The following is a 14,982-nucleotide window of genomic DNA, read 5'->3' on the forward strand; positions in this document are numbered from 1 at the left end:
ATTTTGGGCTTGAGTTGTTGTATAAGTAAGGCTTCTTTAATTTTGCTTTTGTTTATGTTTGTTTCTGTATTTAGTATTTGAGTGTTTTCTATGGTTATGTTGTGTTTATTTGATTTGCAGTGTTCAAAAACGTGTGAAGGTGACCTTTTATGTTCTTTGAATCTGGTTTCATTTTTCTATTTGTTTCTCCAATACAGAAGTTGTGGCAGTTATCACATTGTATTTTATAAATAATGTTGGTGTGGTGTTTGTCAGTGTAGTTTTTACATAGTATAGACCTCAGTTTTGTGCTTGGTTTTTGAATAAATTTGGTATTAACTGGAATGTCATATTTTTTTACTAGTTTTACCAAATATTGGTTATTTTCTGCTGATGTCAGGAATATATGGTATGCAGCATTATATGGTTTCTGATTTTTGATTTGCGAGATATATTTACTTTTGTTGGTTGATTTTGCTTTCTGTCTAGGTGTGTGCGTATAATGTTTTCTACGGTTTGTGGAGGAAACTTATTGATGTTGATGAAGTATTGTTTTATTTTGTCTAATGCATCGTTAATTTTATCTGGTGAGCATAGTTTTATGGCTGTGTTTATTTGGTGTCTTAGTATGTTGAGTTTTTGTTTTGTTTCATGTGCTGAGTCCCAAGGAATGTATAGTTCATTATGGGTGATTTTTCAGTGGATTCCTGTTTTAAATTGTGTATCGGTTCTTGTAATTTTGAGGTTAAGAAATTATATTTGATTGCAACATATATAGTTTCACAAAACAGAAAACTAAGAAACAACCTTACAAAAAGAGACATTAATTCCATTAAACACCTAAAAGAAGACAAAAACATTAAAATTCTAAAAGCAAATAAAGGAAACCCTATAGTCATAATGAACACGAATGAATACATCCAAAAAATTAAAAACATTTTATCAGACCCAAACAAATTTAAACCAATACACACAAATCCAACAAAGGCACGAATTGCAACTAGACAAAATAATACTAAAAATTAAAAAAGCCAACATAATTTCAAAGTCCACCTTATTTCTACCTATGCAAGACTGACTCACGAGACCACAAATATACGACATCCCCAAACCTCATAAACCAGATTGTCCATTAGGACCAATAATGTCCACATATAAATCGTTTAATTACAATCTTGGTAAATACATAGCATGGGCATTCTCCAAATATGTAACATCAGCCAGCTCATTCATCAAAGACTCCTTTAATTTCAAATCTAATCTAAATCAACTTAATCATAAAGCCTTAATGGCCAGTTTCATGTTATATCCCTCTTTACAGAAGTTTCAACCACTGAAGCCTGCAAGATAGCCTTAGAACTCTATATCCACGACCCTAACCCATCAATAGACATTCCCAGCAACCTTCATAGAATTCACCACGATGAAAACAAACTTCATGTTCAACAACCACAACTATATACAAACAAATGGCCTAAGCATGGGCAACCCAGTATCACCAGTTCTAACCAATACTTTTATGACCCAAGATGAAACACAAGCAAGTAACACAGCATTACATAGCCACTATATTGGGACAGACAGGTAGACGACACAATTGCGGAATTCACATCTACAGAACACACAATTGTTTTCAATCACATTAACTCTTTACATCACAAAATTTACTTCACACATGAACAGTAAGAAAGCAATCAAATATCATTTCTTAACCTCAAAATTACAAAAACCGATACACAATTTAAAACAGGAATCCACTGAAAATCACCCATACTGGACTATACATTCCTTGGGACTCAGCACATGAAACAAAACAAAAACTCAACATACTAAGAAACCAAATAAACACAGCCATAAAACTATGCTCACCAGATAAAATTAACGATGAATTAGACAAAATAAAACAATACTTCATCAACATCAATAAGTTTCCTCCACAAACCGTAGAAAACATTATACGACACACACCTAGACATAAAGCAAAATCAACCAACAAAAGTAAATATATCCCACAGATTAAAACATCAACGAAACCATATACTTCTGAATACCATATATTCCTGACATCAGCAGAAAAATAACCAACATTTGGCAAAAACTGGTAACAAAATATGACATTCCAGTTAATACCAAATGTATTCAAAAACCAGGCACAAAACTGAGGTCTATACTATGTAAAAACTATGCTAACAAACACCACACCAACATTATTTATAAAATACAATGTGATAACTGCCACGACTTATATATTGAGAAACAAGTAGAAAATGGAAACCAGATTTAAAGAACATAAAAGTCACCTTCACACGTTTTGAACACTGCAAGTCAAATAAACACAAGGTAACCATAGAAAACACTCAAATACTAAATACAGAAACAAACATAAACAAAAGCAAAATTAAAGAAGCCTTACTTTTACAACAACTCAAGCCCAAAATAAACCAATACAAAGGAACACCTTTATACCTATATTAATAAATATATCTAACATGTAAGCACGCCATCTACATTCTACATTGAATTTCACAACCACCTTCAAACATGTGGTCAGCTACCGGTCAGTAGCCCTTTCATTCTTTGTGAACCTGTTGATGACCGAAGGTTTAAAAGTTGTTCATTACTCTACTAGTGCTTTCTACCCATACCAGTCATTTTAAATATGTATTTTTCTCCACAAGTGGGTTTTTTTCATCATCATGGATTGTTAGTTAATTTGAATGGTAAATGAGAACTTGAAATAAACTATTTTTTGTCTCCAGAAAATGTTTACATATAACTTTAGATTTACACATGTATTGGCTGTGCTGGCACAGAAAAAAAACTTCCAAGTTTTATGCTCTAGCAGGGTAGCTAGTCAACTGATGTTAATCCTTAAGAAATGTCTCATTTTATTTCATATGATATCAAACTTTAAGTCTTTGCATCTGATAATAGCTAATTTTCTGATATGAAGTGAAAAGATATAATAAAAAACAGACAGATAGAGACTGAGATCTGGATTGCCTGTAGTTGCAATTTAAATTTGGGGAATCCCTTGAAAACATCTGCTGGAATAATGGGCCACAAACTCGTGGAAAAAGTGTACTGGGTACTTTTGATATCATATATTCCTCTGTTGTTGTTTTAACCATCATTTACAAATTGTCTGAATCATAAATGGTTTACTAACAAATGTCAGTGCCCCTCAATGATCACTGGCTACAGATTAACTTTTAGCTAGCTAGCCAATGCTAATTTCAAGCCATGTGAGTGTGACTTATCAAATATAACTCATCTGTTGAAACTGAAATAAAACTTTAGATATTTAGAATACAAAATTTAAAGGATTTCATATTATTTTAAATAACGTTAGGTTAATATGAAAACAATAACCACTACTTATTATATTAATAAATTTAGTTAAATAAAGTTAGATATAAAAACAAAGTTTGTAAACACAAGTTTGATCTTCTAAGCCACACTGATCACTGATAAATATACAGGTTGGTTCTCATTAACCACCCTGACCACTAATGTAATGTACAAGCTGGTTCTCCTTAACCACACTGACCACTAATGTAGTGTACGGGCTGGTTCTCCTTGACCACACTGACCACTAATGTAGTGTACGGGCTGGTTCTCCTTAACCACACTGACCACTAATGTAGTGTACGGGCTGGTTCTCCTTAACCACACTGACCACTAATGTAGTGTACGGGCTGGTTCTCCTTAACCACACTGACCACTAATGTAGTGTACGGGCTGGTTCTCCTTAACCACACTGACCACTAATGTAGTGTACGGGCTGGTTCTCCTTAACCACACTGACCACTAATGTAGTGTACGGGCTGGTTCTCTTTAACCACACTGACCACTAATGTTGTGTATGGGCTGGTTCTCCTTAACCCCACTGACCACTAATGTTGTGTATGGGCTGGTTCTCCTTAACCATACTGACCACTAATGTAGTGTACGGGCTGGTTCTCCTTAACCCCACTGACCACTAATGTAGTGTACGAGCTGGTTCTCCTTAACCACACTGACCACTTCTTTTCCTGCACAGGTTTATTCTTCTGAACTATGCTGTTTACAACCCTGTGATGGGCTACACACAAGGCATGTCAGACCTTTTAGCTCCTATTCTGGCTGAACTACGAGATGAAGCTGAAACGTTCTGGTGTTTTGTTGGTCTGATGCAATGCACTATATTTTTCAGTTCTCCTAAGGATACTGACATGGAGATAAACCTGGTGTGTTTTACTTTTTTTTTTCACAAAATATATTCTAAACATGCAGAGCAAATGTGTTTACTTTTCTTGTTGCAGATAACTGGGGTAACTTTATCCAAAATTGATCACAAAAAAACAATAAATTTTGCTTCTATACCTTAAGAGTGTGAAGATGTTAGAATATATGGTTTATGTAAGTTCACTGTCCTTGTTCTACCATTAGAACTACCTGCGTGAACTTGTGAGACTAATGGTTCCACAGTTTGACAGTCATTCATGCATCATGCAGATGGGATGGAGTTGTTTTCGCTCATCGGTGGATCCTCCTCTGTTTTAAGCGGGAGTTTCCCGAGTCTCAGGCTCTCAACATGTGGGAAGCATGTTGGGCCCACTACCAGACTGATTATTTCCACTTGTTTCTCTGCGTGGCCATCATTGCCATCTACGGTGAAGATGTCATTACGCAGGACTTGCGGACTGATGAGATGTTACTGTACTTTAGTAATCTGGCTATGCATATGGATGGAGATTTGGTTTTAAGGAAGGTGAGTGACCTTTATGAAGTATTAAAAAAATAAAGGCTGTGATGGCATAAAGAAAGTAAATGTACTACAGTGTTTAGAATGTGGGTGACTTTGAAAGCTAGAAAATTATTACAGCAAAACAAGTTTAGTAGAAATGAAAACTAACATATATTGTACTTAAATATTTATAATATTTGTGTTTGATAACTGCTGTATTTGTTCCTCGTCCATCATGTAAGACTTGCAGATAAATACTTGTATAGCTATTTACATTTACTTGATTGTTCTCAAAATCAGTAAGGAAAAAAAAAACTATTTTTTATCAGAACCTGAGTCACAAACTTATAATTGCTACAGCATTGTTGGCAATGCTTGTGTCATATATTACCATCTTAGTTAGATAAGGGATGGGAAATTTATGAGAATTCTTATTGAATATTGAAGTTTATTGCAAGAAATATGGCTAAGGATAAAGAGGTCAAGAGAAGGGGAAGCCACTACATTTCATATTGTTAGGATTAAGAAAGAAAGACATCCAACAATTCAGTTAGTGTGTTGGACTGTTGATTCAAGATTCTGACTCATCATCATTTCCTATGGAAAACACCATTGTGTTTCTCCTTGTAGGAGTAATAATCCAATCCAATAGGTATTGGTTGTGTGATGGCTAGCACAAATAGCCTTCAAGTAACTTGTTACAAAAGTTCAACAGACAAACTAGAAAAACATATTAATAGATTGACTAATGGCAAAACTGTGTGTGTTTCTTAATCAGTTGTGGTATGTTATGCAGTAATATTAAATATGAAATATCTTAATATTTGATATACATTACTTGGGCAGTGGTTTAATTGTCTACAGACATGATTTCTTTTTGCGAGTTATTACATGTTTTAAAAATGTTCGAAATAGCCTTAAATAGTGTTTTTTTCAACTAATAGAAGTGCTTTTCTAATGTGAATTTTTATAATAATATTTTTGAAGCTTTAACTTGTGTGAGACAAAATTTGAATAAAAGTATACACATGTAGTATTGTACATACTGAAAGAAGATTTTATATTCACAACATGGCAAATACTAACCAGTAACAGAAAGTTCCATTAAGTTGAAGTGAATATTTAGATTACATTGTGTTATGAAGAGTAACCCATACCACCTATTTCTTTTATTCATCATATGTTTCTGATCACCAGGCTAGAGGCTTACTCCACCAGTTTCGTCTCCTGCCAAACATACCTTGCACTTTGGCCAAAATTTGTGAACTGTGTGGTCCAGGAATGTGGGACAGTGGGTATGCTCCTATAGTGGAATGTGTGGGTAACCATGGTAACCATTCATGCCCTCATGGAGGGCACGATCCAGCCATGAAGTGCATGTGAAAGAAGTTTAATTAACAGACCTGTGGTTGTTTCACTTTCTTTATTTTTACAATGGTCAAAAATATTTCTGTAATATCTGATGTGGTACAAAACCACAACAAAACTAAGATGTTTTTTTTTCTTCTTATTATAGAACATTGTGTAAGCCATAATAACAGCCAGAAAGTATTGGTATTTCATGCTTTCTCCCAAATATCCTTTAATGATTTATTTTTTATTATCACTGGAAACATTCTCCGACTTCTATTTCTCTCATGTAAATGTTACAACATTGCTAATAGTATCAGGCTTGTATTTCTTGTTTGTAAATGTGTTTACACATTAGATTTATTTTCCTGTTAAAGGTACGCGTTTCACATTGTGTCACGAGCAGAATGAGTCCAAGACTTGTAAGAAAACTTTGTATACTGTATCATATAAATGTAATATGAGTATAGGTAATTCATTAGATAACATATAGTAAAACAGTACCAACACAGTAAATGGGAACATTGGTTGTGTGGGCATTAGAAGGAAGACCTTTTTTATCAGAAAACAGCCTCAAAATGTCATATTGGTTTTCTATTGAGGATCTGTTGACTTGTTCTCATCCACTTGGTAAGTAATTAGTTCAACAGAAATTAAGTATTATGCAGTCCAGTCCTTAATGTTAATGAGTATAATCTTCTCGTATCTGAAAGAAATTGTTACCTATTCAATAAAAGTTATTTTACCATTGAAAATCTAATTTTCTGTGGTTATCGTACCAACAGTGTTTTCAGTAATGAGAGTTTTATGTCAGATATTACAAATTTTAATTTATAGCCTAATTACATTCTTGTTCAGAAACACTACTGGGCATTCTAATTCATTATTCAAGTGAACTTGGATCTTAAAATACCTTGGTTCTAAGTTATGGTGCTAGGTTGAAACACTAGTCATGGTAAGATGTAGGTATGAATCAGGATAATCAGTAATGATGATGGGTTCAAACACTAGTCAAGGTAAGATGTAAGTATTAATCAGGATAGTCAGTAATGATGATGGGTTCAAACACTAGTCAAGGAAAGATGTAGGTGTGAATCATAATCTAGTCAGTAATGATGATGGGTTCAAACACTAGTCAGGGTAAGATGTAAGTATGAATCATAATCTAGTCAGTAATAATGATGGGTTCAAACACTAGTCAGGGTAAGATGTAGGTATGAAACCTACAATCAACTGTAGGTTGATTATCTACAAAAAGATAATCCATTTGTGCTTTAATGGATTAAAGTAAGATTAAGGAATCATAATCTAGTCAGTAATGGTGATGGATTCAAACACTAGTCAAGGAAAGATTAGGTGCGAATCATAATCTAGTCAGTAATGATGATGGGTTCAAACACTAGTCAGGGTAAGATGTAAGTATGAATCATAATCTAGTCAGTAACGATGATGGGGTCAAACATTATCAGGGTAAGATGTAGGTACAAATCATAATATAGTCAGTAATGGTGATGGATTCAAACATTATCAGGGTAAGATGTAGGTACAAATCATAATCTAGTTAGTAATGGTGATGGATTCAAACACTAGTCAGGGTAAGATATAGGTATGAATCATAATCCAGTTAGTAATGGTGATTGATACATTTTCATAATGCTTACATCTTAAAGTATATTTTTTGTGACTTGTTGATCCTTTGGTTAATAAAACCTATTTTACATATCTTCTGTTTCAAGTTGTTAGTTTGTGTACTTGTTTTTAACATAATTTTGTGAGTAAATTCTCTTTTGTTACTAGAAGAGAGAAAACAAATGATTTTTTATGGTTTATCTTGTAGTGATGTTAGTTTGTAAATTAATAATGTTTATATTTTAACAGGTGGAACATTTTGATAGTCAAATGAAATTGATATATAAATGTGTTTGAATTCTGTGTTGTCAGAATACAGTTGAAGTTCCCCTTAATGTAGACATGTTCACATGTGCTGTAATGTTTCAAAGGTAAATTATTTGTTAAAAGTTGTAATTCTTTTTACTTTGCTCATTTCTGTAATAAAATGATGCATATATTGTAGTCCCATAAAATCATTCTTGCTGATTCAAGAATATTTGGTCTGTAATGACCTTTCCATTTGTCATTGGCTGGTATCATGCACATTATAACATGCTGTATGCATTCTTTGAGTTAGTGCTAGCTAGTCCAGCAAGTGTTAGCTGCATGTCTAAATCAACATACCACTTGCCCTAACTACTTTTGTCTCTTTAGTCCTTTTTATAAGTTATCTTGTGCCCCCTAGTGGCATAGCAGTATGTCTGCAGACTCGCACTGCTAAAACCATGTTTTGATACCCATGGTGGGCAGAGCACATTGTGTAGCTTTTTGGTTAATTTTAAACAAACAACTTTGTCTTGTTTTTACTTGATCCATACATTTACTGTTTGAGTTTGTCACTAATTCTCACAAGTTTTGAGATATCTCTAATGTTACATACATCTTTATATTTTCTCATAATTTTAATATTTGTTGTATTTTCCTTCATTCTTCTTCCTTCCACAAATGTAACAAAGGATGTAGCTTCGTAGTTACGAAGTTCACAAACTTAATCCCTGTGTAATGGATTCTTGTAATTCATTACTCTACAGATCATAATTTTTACAGGAACAGTTTAAAGGATGTGACTGTAGCAGTCATCCCACGGACAGGAACAGTTTTAAGGATGTGACTGTAGCAGTCATCCCACGGACAGGAACAGTTTTAAGGATGTGACTGTAGCAGTCATCCCACGGACAGGAACAGTTTTAAAAATGTGACTGTAGCAGTCATCCCACGGACAGGAACAGTTTTAAAAATGTGACTGTAGCAGTCATCCCACGGACAGGAACAGTTTTAAAAATGTGACTGTAGCAGTCATCCCACGGACAGGAACAGTTTTAAAAATGTGACTGTAGCAGTCATCCCACGGACAGGAACAGTTTTAAAAATGTGACTGTAGCAGTCATCCCACGGACAGGAACAGTTTTAAAAATGTGACTGTAGCAGTCATCCCACGGACAGGAACAGTTTTAAGGGTGTAACTGTAGCAGTCATCCCACGGACAGGAACAGTTTTAAGGGTGTAACTGTAGCAGTCATCCCACAGACAGGAAGAGTTTTAAGTATGTTAATGTAACAGTCAATTAATTCCAAATTGTTGTTGTTCTTGTTTTTGAACCTCTTGGGGAAAACCGAAGAGACAATTCTGGAGCACTCAGAAACTTGTTTCTCTTCAGACCCACACACGTTCAGGGGTTAGACAACTTGAGAGGTAGGGGTGAATCTTGGTTTTTTTGGATGGGAGATACAAGAGTCGGGAAGAGCTGGGAATAAGCTCGGAAAGGTCGTTGCTCATGGTGCCGCTAAGTTTTCTCTTGCGTTTAGGACTTCTGGTGGTGAAACTGGTGATTTAGCATAGAGATCCATGCTACAGTCTGCCATATTTTATGTGAGAAAGCAGATAAGAGAAAAGAGAGAGATGAGAGAGAGAAGAAAGAAGGAAACAAAGAAACAAAAAAACAAAAGCTTGCATGATAGAGAGAGGGGAAACAAATATACAGAAAAGTGATACAGACAGCATGGGGTCCTTACAGAAGTCTGTAGATTTGATGTCAGGAAATCCAGTTCTGGGGGAAACCAGAGTGCCTGGAGAAAACCACTTCCACTGTGCGAGCACCGAATAATCTACCTGCCCAGTGCTCAATCCTGAAACGCAGAACATTATAAACATATAAATAAGATAACGCTAATTGGTATGGTTAATGGTCCAGTTTAGTGGTGAGGTGTACTTGGCCCAGAGCTGAGGGATGTCAGCTAGTTGAGATATTTGACGTGTTTGAGTGTTTCTGTCCTTGGCTTTAGTGTAGTAACAATTAGCTAGTTTAATGAACCGGTCTTGTATTGATCGTAGATCGGTTAGCATTTCAAGGTATGTTGTGAGGGTGTAGTTGAGCAAGTGATTTTGATTGTGTGGTTCTGGAGATTCTATAGTACTGAGTATTGGTACTTGTACATATTACATGTGACTGCATTACTATATTCAAAAAGGGGTCTAATGAATGCCTTGTATTTCGTGTGGATGATTTTTGAGGAGCATCCTTTGTTTGGGCCACTGATGTGTTTTAGAAAGAATATTCTATTTCTTGCTTTACTAATGATGTTTGGAAGTGTCAGGACCATGTTAAGTTCAAGGTGAGACCTAGGAATTTGATGGAATTAGTAAAGTGGATATCGATGTTATTGAGGCTTAATTTCAAACTACACTTTTTTTTCTACACTTATTGATGTTTCAGGCTATGGCTTGTGTGTATTGGTTGGGTTTAAGGTGACACACCAATGAATGACAGAGTTGAGTGTTGTTTGTACCCTGTTAGCTGCTGTATGGGGATTGCTAGATGTGCTCCATATTGCTATTTCATCAGCATACTGGGAAATGAGGGTATAATTAAGGGAAGGAAAGGGTTATGTCATTAATGTAAATGTTGTACAGCACTGGGCTGAGCACTGAGCCTTGGGGTACACTGACGCTTAGGTTGAATCGATTAGAAAAGGAGGTGTGAATTTTAACTACAGCAGTACAGTTGGTGATGAAGCTGAAAATCCATCAGACTAAGCTTGGTGGGAGGCCTAGGGCCTGGGTTTTATACCAAAGGCCATTGTGCCAGACTGAGTCGAATGCTGTTTGAACATCCAAAAAGGTAGCAGTAGTTGTTTGTTTATGGTTAAACCCTCTTAAAAACTGATCTGGTGAGACAGACTAAGTGAGTGGTAGATTGTCTTTTCCTTCTGCCTGCATTTTGGTTATCGGTAATCAATTTGTTAAGCTCTAGGAAGCCGTTTATTCTGTCAGTGATGACTTTTTCTATATGTTTACGTAGGGTATTTAGTAGGCTGATTGGTCTATAATTACTAAGATTGCTTAGGTTAGTGTCTTTTTTTTTGGTATGACCTTAATTACAGCAGTTTTCCAAATATTCAGATAATATCGTGAAAGCAGGGAGAGGTTAATTATTGAGACTAGGTGATTGAGGTTGGCGTCTGACAGGTTTTTAAGAACTATATCACTGATGTTGTCTGGTCCTGTGGGTTTATTTCTGACGTTCTTTACTTAATCTCGGTTCTGGTGAATGGGCAAGTGTAAAACAAGAAGTGTCTGTCAACATGGTTGAGATTAATAGGAAATTGAGTAGAGAAAAGAGTGAAGTTTAAGCTTGTGAACTGATTGATGTGGTTGTAGTGCGACTTGTCAAAGGTTGAGATGTTTGGGGTGATGAAAGTGTTCATGAAATGATGAGCAAATGCATTGGTTTTATCCAAGTCAGTGAATGCTTTGATGTTGTATTTGATGTTGGGGGTGTTATTGTTTGACTGGGTATTGGTTATAGATTTGACCTTTTGCCAAAAACGTGCAGGGTTTAGGTAGGCTTTTTCTATGTCATTGCACTAATTGTTCCAGTTTTGTGCTTGAATAGTTTTTATCAGGGATTTTGTGTTGTGGTTGCAAGTGATAATGAATTGACGCCAAAGTCGGCGCCTTTGTATGACTGCTTGATGTATCTCTGGGTTGAGTTTCCATGAGTTGGAGTTGTTATTGCATTTTTTAGTGGGTATTGCGTCGTTGGTGGGCTGATTAATGGCATTGGTTATTTGGATCACTTAGTTTTCTATTTCATTTTTGTTAGAGGCTTTGGTCAATTGTGACAGTAACTGGTTCTCAATGTTAATGTGAGTCCAGTCTGCATGTGAGTAATCAAATATTGGTGGTTCTGCTTGATATAAATTTGGGGACATTATCTATGGAGATGGAGTAATTGTTGGTGGTTCTGCTTGATATAAATTTGGGGACATTATCTATGGAGATGGAGTAATTGTTGGTGGTTCTGCTTGATATAAATTTGGGGACATTATCTATGGAGATGGAGTAATTGTTGCTCCCAGCGTCATTCTGAAAATTACACAATTAGTGTTACTGTACCATTGAGGCTGTGACGAGGTCTAGGATGTTTTAACTGAGTGGCTTGATTGTTGTTTAGTAGATTGTTGTTGTCTATGAATTTGTGGAGAATGATGCCGTTACTGTTAGTGGTTCAGCAGTTGAAGTCAGTGTGCTTGCTGTTGAGATCACCTGTGATAATAGTATTAGGAAATGTGTTCAAAATGTGTTGTAGAATGGTTGTATCAGGTTTGGTTCAGGGAATACATAAATAGGAACTATTGTTATAGGGGGAAATTGTGTGGTGTGTGTTTGGTAAATGATTAATTCGTTATTTGTGGTGAGTGAAATCTTTGGGAAGGAGGTTGTGATGTCATTACTATATAGTGTGATGATATCTCGCCAGTCTTGACTAAGTGGATTATGGTTTGTGATGTAACCTGGGATATTAAAATTAGTATTTTCATTTATGCATAGGATATCGGTGTTAGTGGTCTTAATTAGTTGGAATAATTTGTACTTTTTATGGTGTAGACTACCTTGGATGTTTATATATGTAATTACTACTATTATTAAAGCAAAAGGACTTTCTAGGCATTCAGGCTTGTGTTAGTTTCCTGTTCCCAGGCAGCAAGCTCTTTTATTTTTTCCAGCAGTCTGCCAATTGATATGGGGTTCACGAGTGCATCAGTGTGGATGTATTTCTTGGCAGTTTTGCACACTACGTGAATGATGTGGTCTTTCTTGAAATTTTCTTTGCAGAGTTGAGTGAGGACATTAGTGATGATGATCACGACTGTAGAGAGGATATCACCAATGTTTTGTATAGCAGTGTTCTGGATATCTCTTTGAGTGTTTGCTACAACTGCATATGTTTTCTTGGTCTAGAGTTTCGATGGACTTGTGTCCTCTATGGGGAATTGACCCATGGTGGGTTCTGTAACCATTGGTTTGGCAAACTGAATAAATTTCTTGGCTCTAGAGGTTGGTTGGGTAGTCAGTGGTGTAGTTTGCTGCGCTTGTAAACTTGCCTTGAATTTGGGGCAACCACAGTATGAGGCAGCATGGGGCCCATTGCAGTTAACACAATGGGTTATTTGTCTTTCATTGGGGCATTTAGAAACTTGGTGTGGTCTGACACAGCAAATGGAGGACGTGCAAGTGGCCTTAGTGTGCCTGAAACGTTGACACTTGTAATATTGGATGACCTTTGGGCCTGAATCCTTGGCTTCTTCGACCTGGTAGAGTGTGTAGTAGAGAATCACACCTGTCGACATTATCTTCTCAGCTTCTTTAACATTTGGGATATTGATTCTTACCAATGGTGTAGGTAGGCCAGTCCGGAGCAATTTAATTTGCTCGATTTTGGTTACTTGAATACCCTGGGCTTTGAGCTCTTCTTTGATTTCATCAAGTGTGATGTCAAAGAGGATGCAGCAGATCACTGCTTCTTTGCCAGGAAGTTAGTTGCCAGTGACATGAACTGTAAAATCAGCACCGTTGAATGAATTTGCTGGTTAAGGGTTGAGTATGGTAGAGAAGCCATAGGGAACAACACCTCCTCTGAGGAGACATTTGAGGTGGTTAAAACTGACTTGTGGAAGTAACCTTTTTAGTTTCTTTGCAATTTCGGGGATTTGTTTGTTACTGGGGTCCCCTTGACTCTAATCACTGGTGGCATCATGGGGTGAAGCTGTTGAATTCTAGGTGATGATGGTACAGTCACAATGTTAGTGAGGGATGTGGTTTGGTCTTGCTTTGCCTTGGTAGGTTGGTCTGTAGGTTTTGTTGTCTTGGTGTTAGTAGTTTGATTTCTGAGTGAATTGCATGGGGTGGTGTCACCGTCATTTGAAGTTAACTGGAACTTGACCATTTCAGCTTCACTAATTGAGCAACATTCCTCTGTGGCTTATAATAACTCGAGTTGGTTTGTGATAGTCAGAGGTTTGCCTGTGGAGCGAGTAGTCATGGTCCAGGTGAAGATATAACTTCATACATTTTAATTTAAACACTTTATAACACTTGCAACAGCCACGAATCAAACCCAGGTCAACTGCTTGGAGTTTCTGCCCTGAGCCGGTCCTCTCTTAAGGACAGGAACAGTTTTATATATGTATATGTAGCAGTCATCCGAGGTAAAGAAATGGATTCAAAGATGTACTGTACCAGTCATCCCAGGGAGAGAAACAGTTTTAAATATGTAAATGTAACAGTCATCCGAGGTAAAGAAATGGATTCAAAGATGTACTGTACGAGTCATCCCAGGGAGAGAAACAGTTTTAAATATGTAAATGTACCAGTCATCCCAGGGAGAGAAACAGTTTTAAATATGTAAATGTACCAGTCATCCCAGGGAGAGAAACAGTTTTAAATATGTAAATGTACCAGTCATCCCAGGGAGAGAAACAGTTTTAAATATGTAAATGTAACAGTCATCCAGTACATTTACCAGAATAAATGTTTATTAAATATAGTCAGATATGACAGTAAAGATATTTTATATTCTATTTTGTACCATTAGTATAATGTACTATTTAGCTACATTGCATATTTATATTATAGCTTTAATGAGTATCATTTTAACAGACTACCTGGTTAGTTTCCAGTTATATAAGATTTGTTACATTCTTTACCTTTAACAAACTATATCAAGTGTTTTTATAAAACAACAAACATATTTAGTCTATTTAAAGTTGTTTTAAATTTAGTGGCTGCAGTTATTATTTTTGTGGCTTTTTAATATATCAGATTAACTTAATGTTAGACTTTTGCTATAAATCTGGGAATAAATGGCTTACAGTACTCTTTTTTTTAGATATTTTAAGAACATGCTTGAGGTTATGTCTGCTTGTGACGAAGTTTCAATGTCTGTGTATTTTCCAACTTAACATAGCATTTTTTGTATCAGTTACTTTAGGACATAGCAGTCCTAGTTGGCATACTATATCAACTGAAACCTT

At 35.9% G+C, this 14,982-nt stretch overlaps 1 protein-coding gene across 1 annotated transcript; it reads left to right on the forward strand.

The window, feature by feature from the left end:
* The first annotated feature begins 1,498 nt into the window (after positions 1-1,498).
* On the forward strand, positions 1,499-14,653 carry LOC143236558 (TBC1 domain family member 16-like). Its single transcript, XM_076474861.1, is given in 5 exon segments — positions 1,499-1,563; positions 4,022-4,208; positions 4,411-4,464; positions 4,466-4,732; positions 5,906-14,653. Coding segments are annotated over 5 exon segments (759 nt in total). The 3' UTR covers positions 6,092-14,653.
* Positions 14,654-14,982: the final 329 nt, after the last annotated feature.

The sequence above is a fragment of the Tachypleus tridentatus genome, chromosome 13 (assembly GCF_004210375.1).
Source record: "Tachypleus tridentatus isolate NWPU-2018 chromosome 13, ASM421037v1, whole genome shotgun sequence".
NCBI classification, from domain to species: domain Eukaryota; kingdom Metazoa; phylum Arthropoda; class Merostomata; order Xiphosura; family Limulidae; genus Tachypleus; species Tachypleus tridentatus.